The sequence below is a fragment of the Apus apus genome, chromosome 1 (assembly GCF_020740795.1).
Source record: "Apus apus isolate bApuApu2 chromosome 1, bApuApu2.pri.cur, whole genome shotgun sequence".
Classification (NCBI taxonomy): domain Eukaryota; kingdom Metazoa; phylum Chordata; class Aves; order Apodiformes; family Apodidae; genus Apus; species Apus apus.
In genome coordinates this window covers 140,542,697-140,567,273 of record NC_067282.1, presented here as the reverse complement: position 1 = coordinate 140,567,273, position 24,577 = coordinate 140,542,697, and the positions used below count along the sequence as shown (strand labels likewise).

General features: G+C 38.7%; 1 protein-coding gene across 7 annotated transcripts in view; it reads right to left on the bottom strand.

Annotated features, from left to right (window-relative positions):
- Nucleotides 1-24,577, bottom strand: part of MICAL3 (microtubule associated monooxygenase, calponin and LIM domain containing 3) — a 167,342-nt gene that overhangs the window by 47,393 nt on the left and 95,372 nt on the right. For all 7 annotated transcript variants that reach the window (XM_051609108.1, XM_051609103.1, XM_051609104.1 and 4 more), the window contains 3 exons: nucleotides 24,268-24,454; nucleotides 21,063-21,151; nucleotides 19,863-19,950 (listed from right to left, as the gene is read on the bottom strand). In XM_051609108.1, the coding sequence (XP_051465068.1) occupies nucleotides 19,863-19,950; nucleotides 21,063-21,151; nucleotides 24,268-24,454 (364 nt within the window). The remainder of the gene's footprint in view (nucleotides 1-19,862; nucleotides 19,951-21,062; nucleotides 21,152-24,267; nucleotides 24,455-24,577) is intronic.

Genomic DNA, 24,577 nt, shown 5'->3' with positions numbered 1-24,577 from the left:
CTGTAATTTTTTTAAGGAAATTGAGCAATTGGGAGAAGCAGGGCATGAGGCAGAGGGAGGTAAATAAAGCAAGAGAATACCTTATGTCATTATCCTGTTCACCATTACTGGCAGAACCTGTTGGCGAGCCAGACTGCAAAAGGGAATCTTAGTGATTTTGGCTAATAGATGGTAAAAGGAATGTTTAATGTTGTAACTGAGAGAGGAAATAAGGACATTTTAGCTGCAAAAACTAGAGCTGCAATGAAGCCCATGTAGTAAGTATCGGGGAAGGCCTGACCACAGACTGGATATACTCTTATGAAACAAAAGTAGGAATGCTATGGGCAATCCTGCTGCATAAAGTCAAAACTGTTCCCAGTCAAGGTAGGTCTACAGAGGCAAGGAGCAAAAAAATACTAATACTACTTAAAGATGGGGAAGGAAGGGAATGGAAAAGGCCCTCTTGGAGCAAGTTTTAAAACTTTTTATAGATTTGAATTCATTTGCTTTTCAATTAGACTTTGGGATGAAGTGAACCAAAGGAAAAACTCTAGGTGAGATGCTTGCAAACACAAATCCCATCAATCCCAGAAAATCACGAGGACATGTGAACCAGGTAGTTGGAAAAAACAGCACAGGTGCTTCATTTAATGTGGCATTCAATTAATTAAATTCTAACATGCATTCATTAATTTCTTTTTTAAATTCTAGTATTTTAGCTTAAATACCATGCCACTCTTTACCCTTACCCAGTTTACTATTTACAGAGCCCAATCTTTCTTCCCTTCTGTTTTGTTTGCTAAACAAGCCAAGCCTTCTTCTCATGAGAGAAACTCTTCAGTGTGCTGATCATCCCCTAGGTCTCTGCACCTGTTCCAGTTTGGATTAATCTTTCCAGAACCTGTGTGATTAGAATTGAACACAGCTTTCCAGATGAGGCCTTATCAAGGTAACATACAACCCTGCCAGGAATCTCTCATCAGATGTACACTGCGAACACACTTGCCTATTTATACACCACATAATACCAGTGGCTTTTATTTATTGACTGATATTCAGACCTTTCTCCTTCTCTGCTTTCAGCTGATAAGCACCTTGTTGGTAGCCAGATTTCTGAACACTTTCTTAGTGCGTCACCTGGTACTTTCTACTATTACATTTCTATTTTTAATATTATAGTCTGCAACATTCTGCAGGTCTTAGTGTATGACATGCCTCTCCTCCTCTGCATTGATGAGCATCTGAAATATCGCCTCAGCAACTGTTTCATTAGCAGATTTTTCTCCTTTTTTTGCCTGTTACCTTATTGAAAGTATTACAGATTTGGGTCAGTCCCCAGATGATTTTCTGTGAAACTCCACAGTCTGTTCCTGACATCCAACTCCATTATTTCCTCTTTCCAATAAAATTTCTAATCTCTCATTTAAGTCAAATTCTTAGCTACTTGACATTTAATGTCCTACTCCCTCATTTTATCCAGTTTAAATTAGTATTTCCATGTGGCAGCCTTCGGGTGCTTTACTGAAGTCCAGACTGTTCATATGCATTACATTTCCCTTATGAAAGTAATCAGTTACTTCCTTGATAAAAGCTGTCGAGGTAGTCCAGGAGAGTCTTTGATGAATCCATGTCACATTTAATACCACTTACCTTCACAAGGTCAGGCTCCACTTGCAAAACTAGCAGTCTTTAGTTATTCCTTCAAAAGTGTTTTATTGACTGGTTAGATTAACTAATATGTACTTGTTCAGATCATATTTTTTCTCTTTTCTGTTTAATTGCTTATCTGCATGTCATACTTCTGTCACCTAGTGGTCACACATATTACCTTGAATTAGATAGTCAAGGTACATCAGGATAGTTCGATTTAATCACAAATTATTACCACAAAGCTCACAATTTTATTGTATAGTTGTTCTACTCTTCTGAGACAAAGACTATTTGGTCAAACTTCATTTCCACTCTGTATAGTAATATTTCAATTTTACTTCCAGATTCACTGGGTTAATTTCCATTTCCAAATCTTGCTACACACTGATTTATTTTGCTCCCATGTCCAATATCATTGTCCCAATTGAAACTGGAGGCCAAGTATTCATTTGATTGCCTGATTATATGTAAAATTCCATTTTGCATCAGCCACATTTCCACTGTGGATCCACTTCTGCTTTCCCTTACCTTGCTTTTACTTCCATGCTTAAGGAATACAGCTGTTTGCTTTCCTTTCCATTGCAAAGTCTAATCCAGCATGAGCTTTGCCAACATTTACTTTATCCTCACACATTTTGACAACCAAGACAGTTTTTGTTTCTCCATCCTTTGCAGTTTCTCAATTTATCCCTAACAGCCTTTTTACCAGGGCAATTACTCACTCAGTACCATCTTAGTAATGCACACAAAACTACATAGGTCTCCATAGTTAGTGGTGTTCATTTCCAACCTCTCTCCAGAAAGATAAAATTTCATCAAGATAACTACCAAGAGTGTTTTTCTCTCTTTCTTACAATTATCAAATCCTTCTATGATATGGGCAAGTGGCTGCTGTGCCCTCCGCTACAACTACAGTGTTTCTTTACAATATAAGCCACAGAAGCTTGCTCAGGTGGCAGGCAGGAACATTACTATGCACTTCCAGGGATATTGTGGTCTCTACCATTTCCTGGTGCTAAGCCTTATGTTGTGTTAGTACCTTCAAAGTTTACTGGAACAGGACTGCCTTTTCATCTGTGATTCACGTTTCATTTCATTCTCTCCAGACAGTGATAGCACCTCAGCCAAATTTATTTTTGTAATCTGTTACATTCCTCAACCCTGAGTTCAAAGTAACAGGGGAACTGACCTGGAATACTGTTCTGCCACTTCTGACTGACAGTGAAAAATCAAAGGACTCTGGGTAATGCAAGAGCAGCAAGGTGAGGCAAAACAAAGAAGGAATATACTGAATTAGCATAAAACAAGAGTTTTTCAACTGGGAGCTCTTTATATACAACAGAGCCATCAGCTACGCTCAGCTACTTCAGCAGAAGTATCTTCTCACAAACCTTCTAACTTGTTGTCTTCTGATGCACACACCCCAACATAGCTTCTTGTGGACAAGCAGAAAAAAAAAAAAAAAAAGATCATAACAAAAAGCACAAGAACTTTTTATCTATCTGACGTTATTTCACTCTTCTTGTGTTCTGACAATCTTAAGGGGGTTTTGTCAGTCTTTTCAAAGTAAAACAATCAAAAAAATCCAAAATAATTCACATACCATTAAATGAGTGGAGTATTTAAAAAAATAATGCTTGTTTCAACGCTGCAGTAACTGGGGTGGGTAGAACGACTGGCAGCAACCACTCTAAGGTAAAAGAGGACTGAAAAGTCAAGTTGACAGCAGTTTATATGCATTTTGCGAACATATACAATCTTTTAGATATGTTACTTGAAATACAAATCATCATCACCCTTCTCATCATGAAGACCCAATATAACTGGTACATAGAGAATCAAACCAATTCTATCACAGCACAAGCTCTAAGTGGGAGTGACTCAATGCAACTGTGCTAAAAAAAACCTGAAGGGACAGAAAATCTGCCTAAATTTTAATGCAAGTGGACCTCATAGAGCCAAGATGTCTTGTGAGCTTGACAAATGCTCTGTGTCTCAAAATCTCAAACAAGCAGGAAAGACATTCCCAGCACTTTGTTTAGTTGATTTCTGTATCCAGATACTCAAGATGCAGGATTAGTCACATCACTTTACTTCACTCTGCTAAGAAAACAGCTCTACACTGAAGAACATGATACAGAAACTCATCTGAATATCAACTTCAAAAAGTAATTTACAGGATTTTGGTCTATACAAACCATTTGGTCTACTTGGCCTATTAGCTTTGTTTTTAAAAGGTGCCATGAAAAGTCATCTGGCTAGCTGCAAAGCCACTGTCAACCTTGTTATCAAACATGAAAGAGGAGATATGATACGATAGCCAACTTTCTGCATGACAAGGCCTTCAACTATCAGAATGAAAAGCATTACTATTCACAAACCTCCTTTAGGGATGAAATAGAGAGATACAATTATTGTTCACATGATAAGATGGTGAACAATTTGCTCACATCATGTTATGAAGTTCACACCAATTCATTTGAAGCTACAATAAGAAACTATAAATAGGGACAAGGACACTTGATGCTTTCCCACTCTCATATCCTTCTATATGCTGTACACATGGGCAAGGTCTATTCCGATGTGGTTCTTGTAGATGCTAAAGCTTATTTGTAGAGGGCCCTTATACCGAGCAATGGACATGTGAGCAATCCAGCCTTTACTGTAAACATCTGGGCCCTGGCAAGGGCGTTCCCATGGATACCAACTGAAAAAGTGAGCAGCGAAGTAAACAACTTCTGCATGTGCCAAAGAAGGAAGTGAGGTGGAGAGTCATGACTGCACACGCGCATGCCAGGAACCCATCCCTGTTTAGGTCGTGGCAGGCGTTATGAGAATTGACCAATGACAAGAGTGGTTTCGGACACGTGTACACAGCAAGGGGGTATGTAAGAAAGGTTGGCGGGTAAAACAAATTGGCATTCACCTAATCATATTGATTCCTGCGTGTCTGTCCATGAATCCTCCCGCACTTATTCCCTCATGTTCCTTCTGGAGAGGAAAGGCGCTTCTCTCAAATAATTATGTTGTATTCCCCAGACTGTTTTGTAACTTGATGGTGGCAGATAGCTGCAGTGTACTCATCCATCAGCTGACATTCTACTTTGCATGGGTCTACAGAGCCCAAAGTCTGCACCTAGTCACACCTGAGAGAAAACGGGCTGATGAGCCAGCACTTGCCAGAAAGAAAAAAGCCATGTTACCAGCCAGAGAGCAGGGCTACAATAAAGCCAAAAGCAGTTTCTCATGCCACCAACCGATCAGTTAAAAATCCACAAACAACATCCAAAATAGGACACACTTTAAAATCTAACTCTTTACTTTGGAAGAGTCAATGGGCCACGAACGTTACATAGATCATCTGAAGGGAACTGTTTTTCTTAGCTGGACAGGCTGCTTAGCTGTTGCATGAAAGCTGCCAGAGTCCTTTATTTATCTCAGCCTTGACAGAGTCTGCCTCCTGTAAAGATAATTGTACGATCAAAGATAACATTCCTACACTGAATCACTCCTTGCTTGCATTAATGTGTCCTATTCTGGTAACTGTGGCAATTACTGGAAAGCTTGAGAAGTTCCTCTTAAGAAAATATCCCAACCCGATTTTTGCCCAGTACTATCTTGTTCTATAAAATCTACAGACTTTCCTCATGAGCTAGATGAAATAATGAAAACATAGAATAGTTTGGGTTGGAAGGGATTTTTAAAGGTCATCTAGTGAGCAGGGACACACTCATCTAGAGCAGGTTGCTCAGAGCCCCATCCAACCTGACCTTGATTGTTTCCAGGGATGGGGCATCTCCCACCTACTTCTCTGGGCAATCTGTTCCAGCGTTTCACCACCCTCATTATAAAAAAACAGGCCCTGATAAAAAGTTTGTCCCCATCTTTCTTATAAGACAAGCTCCAACAGGTTCATGTCTTTCTTTTACTGAGGACTCCAGAACTGGACACAGTACTGCAGATGGGGTCTCAACACAGCAGACAGGTAGAATCACCTCCCTTGACCTGCTGGCCACACTCCTTTTGATGCAGCCCAGGATACGGTTGCCTTTCTGGGCTGCAAGTGCACAGTGCTGGCTCAAGTCCAGCTTTTCATCCATCGATCTTGCCAAGGTTACTCCCTGACATAACACTTGCTAAAGATGCAGGAGAAAAGTGGGAATCTGAAAACAATTAATTCTTCCCAAAAGACAACTACCAGCCTATTTTACTAGAATTTATTTTTCATTAATTACGCAGTACCTCTAGATTTCCTCTTCTTAGCCAAATCTGTTAAGATTAAAGCTTAAGTTAAATGTAGGCACTTGTGAAGTGTGGGTCCAGCATTTTGCACAGACTCAGCTGTGGCCTTGAGAAGTTAAAGAAATTGGAACAAACAAATCTGATGTGAAACACATACAAAAGGGGGAAGGAATTAATACATTTTTCAGGAAAATCTTCATTCTGGACGTCTCAAATCTTGTGCTATTAGGATGTGAAACACCTATTTGTTTTCACTACTCTTTTCCAAACTCTTCAATTACTTCTACTTGCGCACAATTGTTTGAGAACACTACTATGTGACACAAAACAACTCCTATAGAAAAAGCAGCATATTGCATATGACAAAGTACAGAGATGGGAGATGGGAATTTTTCTGTGGAAGTTTAAAACTGTTGCAGGGAGATCTGAGTCAAAAATGCTGAAAGTCCTCAGATTTCCTTGCCATTAATTTCTAAGAAATGTATTTTAGGGTAAGCTTTCCTATGTGTGCTTGCAGTTCAGCAAATATTTTTGCTGAGGTATAAAGTAGTCAGTGAATAAGATCCAGCAGCATTTTTAGGCTTCTCCTTTTTCCTACGTGTTAATGTCAGATTGATTTCTAGTTTTTTCCCCAGAAGTTTCACCCTCACTCACTTCGATTCCATTAACAGCCTCTCTGTATTCCAACTTGACTTCTCATCCAAGGGCCTCAAAAATCTTTTACAAGTATTAACATATTAAAACAAACCTATTTTGGAAATAGTTAAGTACTTTACAGGTATTGCACAAGTCCAGACACAGAGATTAAATACCAGCAAGTCAGTCTCACAACAGATTACTGGCAGTGCCAGAAACAGGATCCAGAATGCCCAACTCCAATCCCTTCACTCTCAACTTCAGATTAAGTGCAATGATTACATGGTTTACATGAACCGGTTGAGCAACAGCACCTCCTATGAGATGCTTGCAGCTCTCAGCAGAGTGTGTACAAAAACCAGAAATCTTAGTACTGAGGCCCAATTGTTGGATGCTACATGTACTGGAACAGTAAGTCAATTAAGACCTTTCATTTAAATAAGTGCAAATTATTTCTTCTGAGAGACGTAGCCAGAAATTCTTTCCTTAATCCTCTCCAAAATTAGTATCTAGCCACTGCTAATAACTTTTTGTACTGCACAGTGAGAGATATATAAAACATGTAGATGGCAACACTAAACTGACTTGCAGAAGTGTCCTAAACTGAATGGATTTTTAAGGGTTAGGAAGAAGTTTAAGGTTTTTAATTCTAGATTTATCCATCCTTTATACATTTATCTTCTCTTTTAAGAAATGTCTTCAGGAAACCAATGGAAGGAACCCAGCAAATCTGATGAATTCTTGTCACTGCTTGTTCACACAGCCTCATATTGCATACTGCAGATGCAGTGAATGTATCCTATTCTGATAGGATCCCCTGAATTTTGATAAGCATATCCTCAGAGCCAAAAGGGGCAATATAACACCTGCTCAAACACAAGCAATGCATTTATTCAAATCTAAATACTTAGTAGTCTGTAAGTGTCAATGTTATTTTGAGGTATTAACCTCAATTTTCTCTCTTAATAATCTAAGGTATTCCCAAACCCTTACGGAGTCTGAATTATTTAGCTGTATTGAGAAGCCATAAAATCTTGAATTTTCTGATGTTTGTGTTTCCTGTTTGATCCATAATACATTCTGCTAAATACAAAAGCCCTGAATTCAAAGAGGACACTATGATGGGAAAAACAAAGGCTATTCATAAGCAAGATATCCAGAGGGTTCATGCACAGGAATCAAAATTAGCTCAAACCTCAAGATGAGCCTACTGAAATTCTGCTGTAATGCACACATATCAAGTATAGCAATAAATAGTAACTAAGCTTTCTAGAAGCTATACTTAAAAGAGTCAAAGCTCCTGGAGCTTAATATGGGAGTTGCACATAAGCAAACTGTCTTATGCAGATTGGACTTGGATCAACACAACTGTCCTTTAAACTGACATGTAAAATCCAGGGAACTAAGGAGCAGAACAGCAGCACTTGCCAGCCTATCAGAAGGAAAAATGGTTTTGCCACTGAGCAACCAACATGCTTGAGACCTCTACTACCATGTAAAAGCTCAGACTTCAGACTGTCAGTCAAACAGTTCTTCCTAGCAAATCAGGGACCTAAACAGGGAAATGGGGAGATGCATAAGTTCGCAGCAGAGGAGTTATTAAAGAACCAGCACTACTTCCAGTGCTGACCAAAAGCTTTTATAGCATTACATGATTAAGCAGCACATGAAATTAATAGTACTGAGATACTTGTTAGTATCTACTGGTTTCCTAAGCAATGATGAGCAGAGAGGCCCACCAAGACCCCCTCAAACCATACAATGTGTACAGGAATAATTGATAGCTAAAATATTAAAGGGATTCTAAAACAGTTACCCCAGAAACAAACATAAGAACATCTAAGTCCTCCTTCACACATTTCACACCCTCCAGCCAGAATTAAGCTCTTCATATCACAGATATTGCCAAATAGATGTGGAAGCCCACTCCTTCATAATTATGAAAGCTAATTGGACTGACTACTGAATGAAATTAGTAACTTACATATCTAGCTTATGGAAGTTGCAATATCTCCCCCCACCTCCACACTATTCTGGTTAAAATAAGACTTCAAAAAGTGGCCAGACACCAACAAAACACTGCTTCCTACAACTTCAGCAGGGCAATGCCTAGAAACAGCTGCCAATTTGATTGATTTGACCATCCTTTGTTTTTAGGGGAAGCAACCAGAAGTGAATATAATTAAATGGTTTTGTTTCAAGGTCATCTGTAATTTATATTTATGTCTTGAAAATATTTCAAAATTCATCTGCAAATTCTCCTATAAAGTGATGTTTGTGAAATGGATGGTGTTTTTCATATACAGATGTGTGAAACAGTAGTATTACATAATTAAAGTTTAAAGCACAGTATGTGGCTTAACAATACAGAAAAGCTGTCTTCACTACAGCAGAGGTACAGAATAATCCAGGAATTCAGCTATTTTTGACTCCTGGAAAGAGTCCAGTGTTGTAGCTGGTGGGTGGAGAAAAGAAACAGGGAGAAGGAGGTATTAGGTCACCTAATCCTAAACCCCAGAGAACACTGCTAAACTTGAATCTCCTTATTGCATCTTTTCTGGCAGAAAAACAACATTTGCACAGATTTCCCTTTTACTGCTGCCCAAACAGATGTGCAGTACTAAAGATATAAAATCCCTACATCCCTTTATATTAAGTCTGTTAATTATTGGTGTGTCTACGATTCAGGAATATTGGTGAGTCACTAACAAACTGCCTATCATTTTACATTTGTTGGTATCACCTAAGACGTCTGAGAGCTGATCAAAATATTGGAGAGAGCTATCATACATTGCCTGCCCTCACTTCCATTACCTGAAAGAAGCCAAGTGTGGGAAGGCTGAAGAGCACTAAAAAATAATCTGGCTAAAGATAACGTTACTTTGCAGACATAAATTTTGGCCTTGAAGCTATTAAAAGTAAGTTACCTCAAAAAAACACCTGGGATGAGGCACATCCGTGGACTGGCAAAGGAAAAAAGGAAAGGCAAGAAAGGCCACCCTAGAGGTCACTGCATGAGACCTTGGCTCATGAGGTTTTCCACTTTTTTAAGAGAAGTACTCTCTTTAAGTAACTTGGAAATATAAGAGTGATTTTTCAACTATAATCCAAAGAGTAACCCTTTTTATGTTGTTAGAAAGCCTCTGCTATTTCCTCTACTACATAAGACTTTGTACAGTTTATTCACTGGAGCATCTATTTGTTGCCACTCATACACAGTAGCACTCCAGAACCTCTCCTTTCACCAGGAGGGATCAGACAGGTGATTCTAAAGCTGAATGAAGGACATTTCCACCTAAAAGTAGCTGAGGAATCTATCAATACAAATATTGTCTACTTTTTACAGAAACTGGTATTTTCAGTTCCACCTTGGATACCGGATGACGTTTTGATCATTAAAGAACAACTAATCAGGAACTAGAAACTTTATCATACATAATAAAAAAGTGTGGAATATAAAATGTGCTCAGTTTCCTATTCAAATTGTGATCAGATTCAAAGCAGCTTTCACATGGGTATCTTCTTTCAGCTATCAAGCGAATAATCACTATCTCTTCTGTTCCAATAAACTACAGATTTCCATAATTACTGGATATCAGAATATATTTAGATACCAACCATTTCTTAATTTTTATCAGTTTTGTCAAGATTATGAAGTGCTGCAAATGGAACAGGCTGAAATCTGAGGCTGGCAGTTATAGGAAAATATATTGGAAAATACTTGCCCTAACTAAAAGGTCCGTATACTCCAAAAAGCATAAACATCTGCTCCCTCATCCTATTGCATACTTTTTTATTATCTACATTTATCCCACGTACTCTTGTATAACTTGGAATGCAACTGAATACTTTAAGCAATCCAGAGCTTCACACCTTAGTAGGAATTTTTTCTGGAACTAAGAAAATTATTGTATAGAGGTATATGGCCAGGTGTATTCAAACTTTGCCTCAGTTCTAGAAAGAAAGCTTCCAAAAGACACATTACTGATTAAAGATAACTTGCACATCAGTTCTGATGTTTTAAATCATTGAGCTACCCAAGCCTAAAAGTATTTGAAACATCTCTTGGTTTTAAAAAAGTCCTATTTTTAAATGCTTCTAACCCCAAGCCATCAGATTAAACTTCTATACAGCAGAAAGGACAGTTATGAAATTTTCCTAAAAAAGAAAGCACAGCCTTCTGGGATGACAGCAAACATGAGAAATGTCAGACTAAACATACATTTTTGAGAGAAGACGTAAGCAACTAAACAGAGCACAGAAGTGCCATCTCATCTTTAAAGAGCATATGCCCAGTTTTGTTTGGAAAACCCAGGCTAAGCTCTTCATTCCCAGGATCAGCTCAGCAACCACTACTTCACCTTCCTCCATAAAGACATTTCATAGAAGCAGGAGAATAGGTTCAGTGTTGAGTCTGGTGTGTTTATTCCTTCCCTTCAGATTACTTCTATTTGAGGTGTTGGTTTTGTTTTGTTGGTTTTTTTTCTCCCCTTGCTTCTCCTTGTATTTTAAGATCTATTCCTAACTACACACTTCAATATATTATGCCGCTGATCACAAGCAGGTAGTAAAACTATCATTGGCTTGTTCTAATTGGTTTAGAGGTGAACAGACGATTCTTAATTCATTTAATTATTTTAAAAGTACCTTACACTTTCTCAGCACTGTTACAGAACATCAGAGGAAAAGATCTATATGAAACAGTTACTTTGCTTTCCACCATACCAGATGAAAAAGTGTAGTATGTCTAAAATGCAAATCAACATGTATGTAGCAGGCTTTCCACACTACCCTAGCAATGTGGGTTGCAAAGGAGATGGATTTATGCCAACTTGCCTTTTGGAAAAACTGCTACCAGAATATATCTGGTGAAGCAAGCTGTTTTGGGATGCACAGTGGAAAACATCTTAGTACTCTGAAAGCTCAAATCTTAGAATGAAGTTTCCAAACTCCTATAAAAGCTAATTCAGTCCATCTTCAGTGGAAGCCATCTGTTTTTTGAGGAAACAAAACACCCACATGGCCCACAGACTTTTGTGCATTTCTGAATGGCTCAGTACATCGAAATTTTAAAGTTATTTACACATGATCACAATACCTTGTTTCTAAAAATTGCCTTTAATATATTACTATTCGATTTACGTTCTAGGATAAATACTTGGATATTAACTAGCAGCTGTGTAAGACTTTCTGTGGATGATTTCTTTTGGGGGATGTTAAGTGAGGTTGTTAACTGCAACAAAAGTACATGATACTTAGTTTCCTATAAGATGAAGACAGTAAGTAATCTATTTTCCAAGTTCTACAGGTCCTAAATAATGTTAATAATGTTATCAGATTAAAAGATTCAAGGGAAGGAAAAATCTGTGCAATTCAAAATCCCAGCATAGTGTATTCAGAAAAATTAAGGCATGTTCTCTTTACGGAACTACAGGCAAAGCAGCACGTACACTCAGCAAGAACACTGCCTGTCCCAGATAACCTATTTTTCTTCCTCAGTTTCAGGTCATTTCATTTGCAAAACAAAGGTTAAAAATAACAATACTTTACAGTGTGTTACTTTGGACTTTATTTACAGCATGTTTGCTCTAGAGTAAGTAATTTTAAGGAAAATATCTTAAGTTGGAAAGGGAGCAAGAAGGAAGGTTGGCAATGAAGGGAAGAATGCTTGAAAAGGGTTCAGCTTTGTTTCACAAACAAAATCAAATGTGACTTTTGACTGCCAGAGACATGGAAGAAGTCCCCTGGCAGCACCCCTCCCCCGTCCAGTGGAGCAGGATACAGAGCTCAACTCTTCCCATAGACATTAGTAAAAGAACACCAGAAGCCATGAAACAAGAGAAGAACCACACGCACAGAAAGCAAGTGTGAAGTATCTGTGTAGATTTCAAAGAGAATCAGGCAAGAGTGCCTGGGAGCTGCTGGCCCATCCACTCAAATAGTTGGTTTCTTTAAGTTCTAACTGAAAATTATGTCTCCAATACTAGTACAGCAAGGACATCTGATTTCACCTCTCATGGGGATGAGCTCAGGAAATGCACCTCCCTTCATAATTTTTGTATTTTTTTTAATTTTTTAAGATCATGAAGCAAACATTTGAGTTCTGAAGAGTACGTATGTAAGCTACAAAGCTAACAGCTTTCCTGATACCAAACAGCAAAGGCTGTTCTAGCAGTGCACAGCACATGAAGTTTTGCACTGAATGCTAATGGCTCCTTCAAAAATCAGGACTACTGATCACAGTGAAGAAAAAGAAAATGCAAATTACTTTCCTCCAAAGAAGGAACTCTTAGACATAACAGAATTGGTCTGTGGCTGCATTTCTGTGAGCTACCATATAAACACAACTACTCCGCTCAAATAAACACAAAAAAGAAGATGTATCACTCCCAATTAGACTCTCCAAAGTCATCTGCTATTACAAGTTTTCAGTTGCCAATGGTGCAGTAAGAAGCATGAGAAGACACAGAAAGAGTCTCCAATGTAGTCTAATCCAATATAACTTTGGGAACAGGAAAAAGCAGATGAAAACTATGAACCAGTTCCATCTGTTCATCATTATGAGAACATTAGAATAGTCTCTTAACAGTCTTGAGGAAGGGAGATCATCTCCTCATGTGCCATTCTCCTGAGAAGACAACCAACCATCCAGCTAGAATGTAAGACAGAATTTGGCTACAAGGCTCTGTATTTATCAATTTCCTGCCTTTCCATCACACCAAAACATCCCATCACCACAGCTCCTGCTATACCAACAATAGGAACCAAACCCTGCCAAGAGCCTTACCTGTGACGCCAGGTACAAAGGCCATGGGCCCTGCTCCCGAGCGCTGATTTGCACTCGCCTGTTCCTCCTCTCCCCTCACACGTGGGGATCATTGCCTTGCTTACAGAGTGTGACCAAGACCTCTGACCTGCAGTCAGGCACACAAAACCTCCTCTCAAATCCAGCAACATCAGTGAAGCCACAATACCCACAGCACACCTATCCAAGGACAGCATTGCCTAAGCAGTGAAATACTTAGCACTGGAGTCCTTAATAGGTTTTCTACAGCAACATGTCATGCTTGTCTGTGCAGTGCATGCCCTGTACTCTGAGCAAACCACAACGTAACTGCAACATTTTAAAAAGCACAATACAGAAGCCTGAAAAGTAGAACTTTCCAATGACAGACAGCACGTGCCACAGAGATCCCCAAACATATTTTGCATATGAGCTTGCCAAATCTACTCTTATTCCCCTTGCCCCAGCTCTGTATCCCCCGCAGCATCCCTCACCTGGAACCAGTGGAGGGAGAAGGGGTATGACAAAGAAAAACTCAGAAACCTGAAGTTTGTTTGGAATTTATTCCCTTGAACATTTCACACAGTTAAACAAATGTCTTGATTTCACAGCAACAGGAAAACCACGTGTTACATAATTCAGAGACACATACCCAAAACAAAAACAAGATAAAAACAACTGCACAAAATCAAAATCTTCAAAGAGGCTATACAATGGAGATATGAAGCCTTTCTGAGCACTAATGGACTCACTTGAACATTATCTGTCACCAAGCTTCTTTTATGCATACTCTCTCCTTTTCTCTGGGGAAAACAACCTCAAAAAGGCAAAAAGATCATTTTTCAAATCCCACTTTAAAAAAAAAACAAAATCAATTTTAATTCTGCAATAAAAGCAACCCAACTCCTTCACACAAACTTGATACTATTTTTTCTAAGACACAAAAAGATTTCATAAAGCTCTTAAAAGTGCCCAGAAAATTTCATATCACCCTTTAGAATATACACATACAAACAATAAACAAATATTCCAGTGGCACAAGTCTACAGGTCTGAAAGCCAGAGAGAAAGGTAGAATCAGGAGCCCAGTTACTCCCAAGAAAAAGTGTTCTTAGCAGGATCCAGTCATAAGCACAAACTCAGCACACATTGTTATTCTGTATATCCTTCCTCGGTGCCAAAAACATGTTTTAGAATTTTTCAGTGAAACTCTTAACAGATCAGCTGCACCTCCACTCTTTAGAACAAATAACCTTTCCATCATGCCTTTTCCTTTCCAAATTTTCTGGGCTTTGTATTGCTGATCCTTTAGCATTCTCTTTTTCCTTTACGCCAAAGCCACTCAAATCCTGATAAGAACACTGCCAAGGAACATGATGACTGGGAACAGTCAAGCGCTTATCCTAACAGAGATTTCTGGCTTGCTGTTAAGTGATGATTCACTGGGCACTGAACCCTGGTCCTAATCGGGCAACCCACACACTCTCCTCAGGTTCCAAAAATACAGGGTCTGGTTCTTAAGTTTATATTTTAACTGTTCCAGCAGAGAGAAATAAATCATGCATCAGATCTCTTTGCAGTTGTATGAAACCCCATAAAAGGGTTCAGTATCATGTGCCATGTCCTGCAAAACACACCACCACAGCTCTTCCAAACAGGACAACATTCAAGGCACAGTAGTAGAGGAATTATCCTTCCTCCCAGTTTGGTGGTGCATCCTGAAATATGGATATACTTTTTGATCTTTTAAAATTTATTTTCTTTTTTGGGGGGGTAGGGGTAGGGGAAATATAGACATGTTTGAAAATGCACAGTTCAGCGGTTTAAAATAAAGGCACCACAAACAAAACATAATGCTACAAAATTAGTTTTCTGTTGTCTTCTGTAATTTAATATTTAAATAGACCAAATTAAAACAAGAACAAAAACCAAATGTGAATAATAAAGAAGTGATCAAGGATTTAATGAAGATACATTTGTTTGCACAAGCAAACATTATTGCTTCAAGCTAAATCATTTTCACAAGGCATGTTCAATGTATACAGAACCATAAAGAGGCAATGTTCATGAACAAGAAGCTTATTTATATACAAAAATAAATACTAAATGCATTCATACTTCGTTAGACACAGAAGTAGAATTGCGTGCAAATAGTATCGGATGCATTTGTAAAGATTCATTAAAATTGTACAGTTAAGATCCTTTTGAAAATGTAGCTGAGATAATTTACTTGAAAGGGCATGCCATTGAGAGGAATCAGCCTCCCTTCTCTAGCTCTCCAAGTCAGCAAAAGTACTTCCTCATGTAAAGCCCAGCTTTGCTTGCTATATGCAAGATTACTTATTTAAGAGTCTACTGCAAAGGGCTTTGCTCAGAACACTGCTCCCTGAAAACACTTAAGGCACATCCGTAGGATGATTTTTAACTTTTCATATTGCATAACTATATAATATACACTATATATTTTTGTGATATTAAAGCAGGAGACCTAGTGCCTCTACTTTGTATTGCATCTTCCAGTTCTGCATATTTGCATTTGGGTTTCTAAATCTTTCACATGTCAAGTAACTATGGCAAAGATCTCATGACTTGCCTTTTATTGCTGTACTTTTAAGTATGAGTTTCCCTAGCAGGTCTCTCCTTTGCGATTTCCCTATTGCCTATAGGGACAAATGTATTGCTATAAGAATAAAAGCATGAATAGGAAGCATCCTACAACAAATCATCATTGACTAAAGTAATCCCAAAGAGCATTATCATAAAGCTGATAGGGGTAAAGACTGTTCCAAGTCCATCTGTCAGGAAAGAGCTGAAAGTTCAGAAATATGTTCTTACAGACCTTTAGAATAAACAGAAAAACAGCATTTGCATTAAAGGCACATTAAAACCATATAAAGTACTGTAAATAATATTCAAAAAAATTAAAGACACAGCAGTTACAAATTATCAAAGGGAGAGACACTTGAAAAGCAAAGTTTTTTGTTTGTTTGTTTGTTTTTTTGCAATACTAGCAATTTTGGCACAAAGGCAAATGCAGAAGATAGAGAAAAACAGGCAGACAGGGTACAGAGAAAGGTTACAGAATCTACAACAAGCATGCCACAGTTCAGCAGGACCAAAAGCACAGTAAGAGTTTTCCCCAACTTCCCTTCCCCAGAGAGAATGGCATCCATCACTCAAAAGCTTGTTGCCACTTCCCAAACTGAAGGATTGATCTATATTGCAAGAGCCACACCGACCATAACCTCCCTGGGAACATCCTTTGTAACCACCACATAAGATGTTACGCAGGCGCTCTGGCAAACCAGGCATAACCCTCAGCAAGAAGGGTGATCCTAGATGACTGTTTCAAAAAACCTCAACTTGCTTATCACAGATTGTGCCCTGCAACTATCATCGTTACAATACAAAAGCAGACAAAAGATATTTGAATGCCAGCTAAGACTGCAGCCACCCAGTGAGGGACTGACATCTTAGCAAAATTAATATATGCCAGTCAGGTTAGTAATACATCACAAGTGTTTGCTGTGACCGATCCTATCTCAGCTGACCAGACCTCCAGAGTATTTTGTGCTTGAATATATTTTAAGCACTAATCTGGCTAAAAAAGAAGAGGCCAGATTTGGTGGCACAACAAAATAGGCAGTGAGTGTAGGGGGAAAATCCACACAACTTAAATCCATTTGGGATTCCATGGCAACTAAAAAGCAGGCCTTGCACAAGTCACCGTTAAGCTCAATGGCCAAGCACTTTGCTAACTGAGGGATGAATTTAACTCAGAGATAGAAAATTGAGTAACAGTGGAGTTTTTATCTTGTATATTCTTTTACTGATTTTTTCACTGTACACCTTCTTTTTGCCCTATAAGCTATCTTCATATCTTCATCAAATATCAGACCAGCACATTTACATTTTTCTTTACTTAATAATTTTAGACACAACTTACACTCCACATCAATATCCACCTCACTGCTGAAGACTGGCTGAGACCTTAGGGTCTGAAATTCCTATTGCCAAATTTAATTTGGTAGCACTTGCCTTAAGCGGTCACACATTTTCAGAGGTATGACTTAAATTAGCTGAGTCCACCAGATGGGTGAAGTGGAACCTTGGAAACAGCTCTGTCTCAATTTTAGAAAGGTTTTTGCTCAAGCATTTGTCTACTCTACAGAGAAATCTTAAACAAACAATTTAATAACTGCAGGAAAGCACATAAACAGATAGTTCAAAGTCAAGAGTTATACTGAGATGTAATCTTATAGACTCTTTTTGATTATTCAGGAAAAATACCCTATTCTTCCACCAGATTATCAAGCAAAGGGGTTTGGTTTGTGGCTGGTTTTTTTTCAAACTGTAAACACATGACAGGTTTCCTGACCTACGTACCCAGCAAGAACAAGAGCTAGAGGTAGATAACTACAGAACATGACTTATGCTAACAGAGAACTGACCTGTCTTTAATGACACCGTGGCTTGCTTTTAAAGTACACTGCATTTCACCTTCTCTCACTTCTTAACCATTGTTAGGCCAGTAGTTTTAAGAAATACTTAGAATCTACTTCACAAAGAACAGACCATCTCAGCCACTGATGGCATTTTTCTAGCAGAAAGGGGGAGGACAACAGAGGCACTACCCACTGTTCTGTCATTAAGCGTACTCTTGTCATACACACAAGAATGCACCACAAAACACCACCTTAAAGATGACTACAGCTACACACTGCTTTAGAAAAGCAGAGCACAAACAGAACGAGCCCTAGATTTCAAGTTTTGCCATTTGATAAAATGGAGCCTGTTCCATTTTACTCGTATAGAAATACTACAGTACTGCTAACAGATTGTGCCATCACTACATAAGGAGAGATGGAAACATCTGATTTACAGAAGTTTCTACCAAACCATGGCCTATTGCTTGCTCTACTTAGTGTTCACTTACACACCATTTACTGAATGCTCATTTATGAAAGTGAGTAATAACATTAGATCATTGGAAGGACTAAATTGGAGGAAGGAGACTGCCAGCAATTGCTTTGATAAACTAATTGATATATATATATATCTCTATATATAGCTATACTCTCCTTCTTCCACTTCTCATTACCTATGAGCTCCATAAACTACCTTATTCTCATACCAGATGCCTTATGCTTCAATAAATATTTTTTTCCATTTATCTTATAGAATATGCTTCAGTCAAAAAAGCCCTCAAAACACTTTGCTTTTAGAGAAAGCGTTTTTAAATCTATCCAGCTGCACAAAAAATGCTGCAGTAATCCCATCTGTCCACAGTATTTTGCAAATGTCATTCTCCCATGCCTTTTCTCTTTCCTTCATTTTACTATACGGAAATTCCACACAAACAAAAGAGGAAACTGAAAGTAACTCAAGGATCAACTGCACACACAAAGAATAAATTTCTGTTGGTCTGCATTTAGTTACAATCTTAGAAACACTTGTAAGAATAATGCATAAAGTCAAACAAAAGCATGATTCTTATTTGCCTGCATGTTGTTTAGGTATTTTCTCAACTAGCACTGCATAAACATTCTTCTCTCAAAGTGTTGCTCTGAGTATTTTCTCTCTGTAAAAGTAGCTGATCTAGTTTATCCACATTGTTCTGGAACAAAGAGTGGGAATCAAATCTCTTTTTTTCTGACGTCACTAGATGAGCACTTAGGGGCTGGGCAAACGAGCATTTGTAGCACAGACACTTCTCTTATGTTAGAAGGAATTAGAATTTCAGGTTAAAAGGCAAAACTACGTCACAGCAAGACACACATTAACCACCCCATTCCCAAAGCTATGGCTAGGAGCAGCACAGATTCTGGCAGTGAGGGAAGAGCACCATGACCTGCCAGCACCACGAAATTCAAGGGATTTAAGGAATCTGATCCCGTTAACTGTCAGAGACACCCAGAATTCCAAAGGAGACCACAACCCAGAGATAATGAGATCTTTCCCATTCAAGTATTGGATTAATGAAGAGAAGCTTGGGAGAACAAGAAACCACACCCAGAATTCAGGCAAACACAGAAATCCAGTTTGAGTTTTCCAGTGCATCAGAAGAACTTTTTTACCTTCACTGAGCTGTATACATTACAGTCCAGGACTCTATCTGGGCCCACTCAGAGGAGACCTTCAACTGAGCATCTGTGTTTTCCTGGAATTCTTTCAAATAATGTCTCTGAAAGGACTGAGAACATCTAGGCCCCAAAGCCACAGTGCAACATAATATATGGATATTTTCACAGAATACACAAAATTCACACGGCACCCAAAAAAATCACACAGATTATACAACTCAAAGTTAGGTCACATTAATTCTTACTGGTCAGCAGGCTGCCCACAGAATTCCCCTAGGATCTGCACAAGAATTTCTGACTGGACATAGAGAAAGGGAACCCCAAAAGCCATCAGCTGACACATGAAAAAGGAGTCCAAAGGGTTCTGGGCTACCTGGTGCCCAATCGAGGAAACTGTGCTTTGCAGGCGCTGGCTTGCCAGCCTAACTCTGTGAAAGAGGCCGAGAGAGAACTGCACCACCCTGCTAAGGAAGGAAGCGGAGCTACCTGGGGCCCTCTCTGCTGAGGCCGGGATGGTATTTGCCCGTCCACTTCCATCACTTGCCATGGCGTCCTGCAGAGGTCCCTTGGTGTCCTGGAAAAATGGGGGAGAAATTAAATTCATATTAAAATTGAAAACGCCTCAGCAAAACTTTTTTTTTTTTTTTTTAATGTGAGGCTGTATGTACTGAAGATGTTGAACTAGAAGTCCATCCCTCTCACAATTAAGATAACCGTTTATCATCATGCAAGGTTTGGTCTGAACTATGTTCCCTCTCAATTTATGGCTTCATAAAAGCTCTGAAAAACAAGCTGGATTTCCAGAAAGTCAAAGCCGCAAGATCCCTGCTCATCTGGGAAATAAAACAAAACCCATTTTCAGTCTTTCTTTTTGGCAGGAAGCATGGCACAAATATTGGGACAGCTCTCTTAATCTTCCAAAAAGAAGGTGTACAGCTTCAGCTTGTACTAATAAAACCTGAGAAACAGGCAGAAAGGCAAGCACCACCACTACCACAAAGGAGAATATAATTTAAAGGGAGAGGACAGTTCGTAGCATGCAGGCTTAACAGAACTTGTTAGGAGACTACTATATAGTTTGCTCAGACAGAAATACTGAAAAGCAGGTTGAGGAGACAAATTAAGTGCTTTGGATTGTAATTACAAAAGCTAGGAGACTTTTCTGTATTACACAGTGGGTCTTGATACTATATTTAAAGCACAAATGCTTCAATTATGATAGTATAGGAAAAGAGACAGCCTTTCTTTCCACACAGGTTCCCATTAACACTCAGAAAACAGACAGACACAAACGCAGGTCTTCATAGCCTATGCAACTGGGGTAGAAATTCATGTTCATTTTAAGAAAAATCATGCAGAAAACAAAACAAAACCAAAACTGGCAACTTAATTAATTTAGTCTCTGCCTGGACTGAGTAAGTATTTCAGCTGACAAGAAAATAATCAAAATCCTGTACTAAGTGGGACAGTACATTATTTTGTAATAAGAACCATGAGAAGAAGAGTGGTAAGTAAAGGAACTGCTTTTAAATACAATTTATAGAACCGTAAGATCTCAGGACATAAAAAAGCAACTCTATGAACTCTGAATTCTACTTTCTGAAAAAGAAGCTAGCACATTTACTTTTTTAATACTAGGAATCAAAACCTATTAACATGACATGTTAGATGAAAATAATGAGTTACCTTTCCTGACAGAGGACCCACTGCTGGCCTCTTCCTTTGAGCATAACTAGAGAGTCGGTAACAGTAGTGAGGCTTACAGTAGAATTTACCTGCAGATAAAGCACAACAAGTGGTCAGCAATGAGAACACTGCAGTTTAGCACAATATAAATGTCCATCTCACTGCAACTTATTTTTCTCCTGCCATTCCCCTTGCTCCATCTAGTTGATTCACTATACATGGAGGCAAACACTATCTGAAGTTTTCACTCCAGCCCCCCTCTCCCCCACTCCTAGCTAGGCTCCATTCTATTGGGTGCCTGACAGCCATTCAGTTTAAAATCCCATCAAACACTAAAAGCAAAGCTGTGAGGCTTGTGTGGTATCACATGCTAACAATGCGGCAGTGTGTGAGGAACAAAGAATCCATCACATGAAAAGCTGGCAGAAGCACTTTTGGAAAAAGCAAGAATGAATACAGCCAGCAGAGAAAAGGGGAAGAGAACACTGTTAACTCCCAAAAAACCATCTCTAAAAATGCACAGTGGCTACTTGTGGAAAGGACAATCAACCAATGATTCCTCTATACATTTAAGACCTTTTGTGATACTACTGGCTTAGTAACATCCCAGAAGTCTACATGGGTTTTCACCAGTGACCAAACACTGCCAGGAAGCCAAAGCAGCACTAGTAATACCATAATACAAATTATAAGAATAGCAGCAAATCAATGGCACATAATTATCCTACAGTGTACAGTTGTCAGTGTATCCTGTTTGGTATATACAGCCCACAGTATCCCCTACTGCTGTCTTATTCCTACAACTTTGCTAACGCATTTCAAACTTATATTCTGATCTTTGCCCCTTCCCCTAGTTTGCCTGGGCTTGTACTTGCACAATGTTTTGTTTTATGATGGAAAAGTGACAAACCCTATCTTTGAGAAGTCTCTGCTTAAACATTTTTTTAATATTTACTCATTCCAAAAACTGCTCTTTCAAACTGTCTGAAAAGAGCAACAACAGAATAGGTCTTATATGAAAACTCTCAGACTTTGAAGCCTAAAACCAGACAGACTGCAGAATGCTGCAGACTGCTCATCAGTCCAAACAGCTAGATGAATAGCAACAAATGCATGTATAGCTGTTATTTTTTCTCTCAAAAAACCCCCAGAGTGAAATAAAAACTAAATTTTCACAATTACTAGATTAGATGGCCATATCTACTTCGAATAATGCAGAACTGCTAGGCATGTAATAACATTTCAGAAGCGATGTCCTAAGTGTGCAGAAACTCTGAACTTCGTGTTTGCTTCATTGAGAACTACCCGACCATCAATGCATACATAAGCTTGCTGGCAGAGGGAATCACTAAACCTGATGGCAAAAACTGTTTCAGCCCATACACCTGTCAGAGGAACTCCATCTGTTATTGCTAATCATATAATCAGATATTCAGTTATTTGTGTATGCCCAAAATAACAGCAGTGATAAAAAAATGCTTTTCCCCCAACTTTGATTATTGATGAAGGTGTTACTTTTAGACGCTGATTTCAAAACTGTAACTGGCCCCTTTAAGCTTGCTTGCCAAGTCTGCTGACCTTTAGGCCAAGTATTAATGGGTTTTCTATTCCTTACTGGGAAACGGGTTTGATGATTCTAAGTTTCCTCAAGTCTTCGTGACCAAACAAGTCCATTACTTAAAGTCATCATATCATGTATCATCAATACATAATTTTGGCTCTTTTTGCCCCTTAAGCCTAGATGGTTTTTCCATGGCCATTCTTCTATCCAATATATGCAAAAAGATTTTTCCTAGCTGCAAGCAGTCGATACCTATTAATTTTATAACATTTCAATCTGCAGTAGAATATTTTGGAGTTTCATCCTGTAGCATATCAGTTTATAATTTTTATTTCATCTTTGCCACATCAAGTGGGGAAAGCTATCAGTAGTAACACTTTTTTCTGTTATTTTGGTTTCTACACCATCATGTCTAGAGTAGAATCCTTTCCACCTAACCTCTCACTAGCTTTACATGACTTTGCACATATTTTCTTATTGAAATAAGAGTAAAGATAAATGGCAGGTGTGGAAGAAAATAAAGGCACACCTGCTGATATAAAGAAACACGTATCTGAGATACTTTCTCAGATTTTTTTCTTCAGAAAACATGACATTTCTGCAAGTCACTGCTCAAGCAAAGAATGCAACACATTGCTGCTCTTGGAAGAATTTTACAAGTGATGTGTGATTTCAAATTAGTACTTTCAGTATACACACCTGGTTGATAAATTGAGTTTCAACTTTTGCTATATTGAGATAAGTGTATCTCAAGCTTCCCTTAATTCTTCGTATGTTAGATTCTGTTAACTGAGTCATCACCAAGCTTTGTAATTATGTCTACCAGATACAGAAGGCAAGAGTCATTACTGAATCTTCAGTAACTACTTCAACAACACTTACATATGTAAAATTGACACACCCCTACTCAACTGCCATGTTATAGGAGGTTTAAGATGAATATCAGGAAAAATTTTTTTACTGTGAGAGTGACAGAGCACTGGAACAGGCTGCCCAGAAAGGTTGTGGAGTCTCCTTCGCTGGAGACATTCAAAACCCGCCTGGACGCCTTCCTGTGTGATGTGCTCTAGGTGACCCTGCTCTGGCAGGGGGGTTGGACTAGATGATCTTTCGAGGTCCCTTCCAACCCCTATGATTCTATGATTCTATGATTCTATGATTCCATTTTTCACCATGTAAACAGAACTTAGTCTGTAATAAGCTATTATCACAGTCCCTGATCTATTTTAATACATCTAAAATAAAAATTCAGATTTGGACAGCTGAGATGTTTTCTAGAAGAAAGACCTGATTGCATTTGTCTCCATCATGCTGTTTTCTCTTAAGCAGTGTTAAACGCTAAGGAGCTTTCTCATTTGACAGTTTTGAAATAAGAGTAAAGGGTCTAGCCTTCAACCTCTGCCTCCAAACCCTTTTAAAGCCCACAACTACTATTTGTTTCTTAATCAGTTATTCTCCTGTCAGCATGACCTGACCACAGGAAATCCATATTGGTTCAACATTCTGAGAGATAATGCTTTTAGAATAAAAGTTACTCTCTTTCCTAACTCACCAAATGATTTTTAAGCAAAAAGCAAGCTGAAATCACTAGACAGACTTCCAGGACAGTTAAGAGAACTCTGATAAAAAGGCCGTTTCTCTTACCATCTTCAATATCGTAGGCATAAGATGACAAGCGCAGAGTTGTTGCACAGTATTCACACTTGAAGCAACTACGGTGGAAGAACTTGCCTTCAGCGCTCAACCTTTCCATCACATAGACTCGCTTGCGGCAGAAGTAACAGACATCACTGCCTCCCAGGTTCTGGGGGAACTCCTTTTTGAGCGAACCCTAGACAAAAATAGGCATGGCTAAATTTACATGCATCCAGCCTCACCAAGACTGCATGGTCATATTTTCTGTTCATTTATGTGGATACAGGAGCATCTGGAGGCTGAAGTTTTCCACACATGG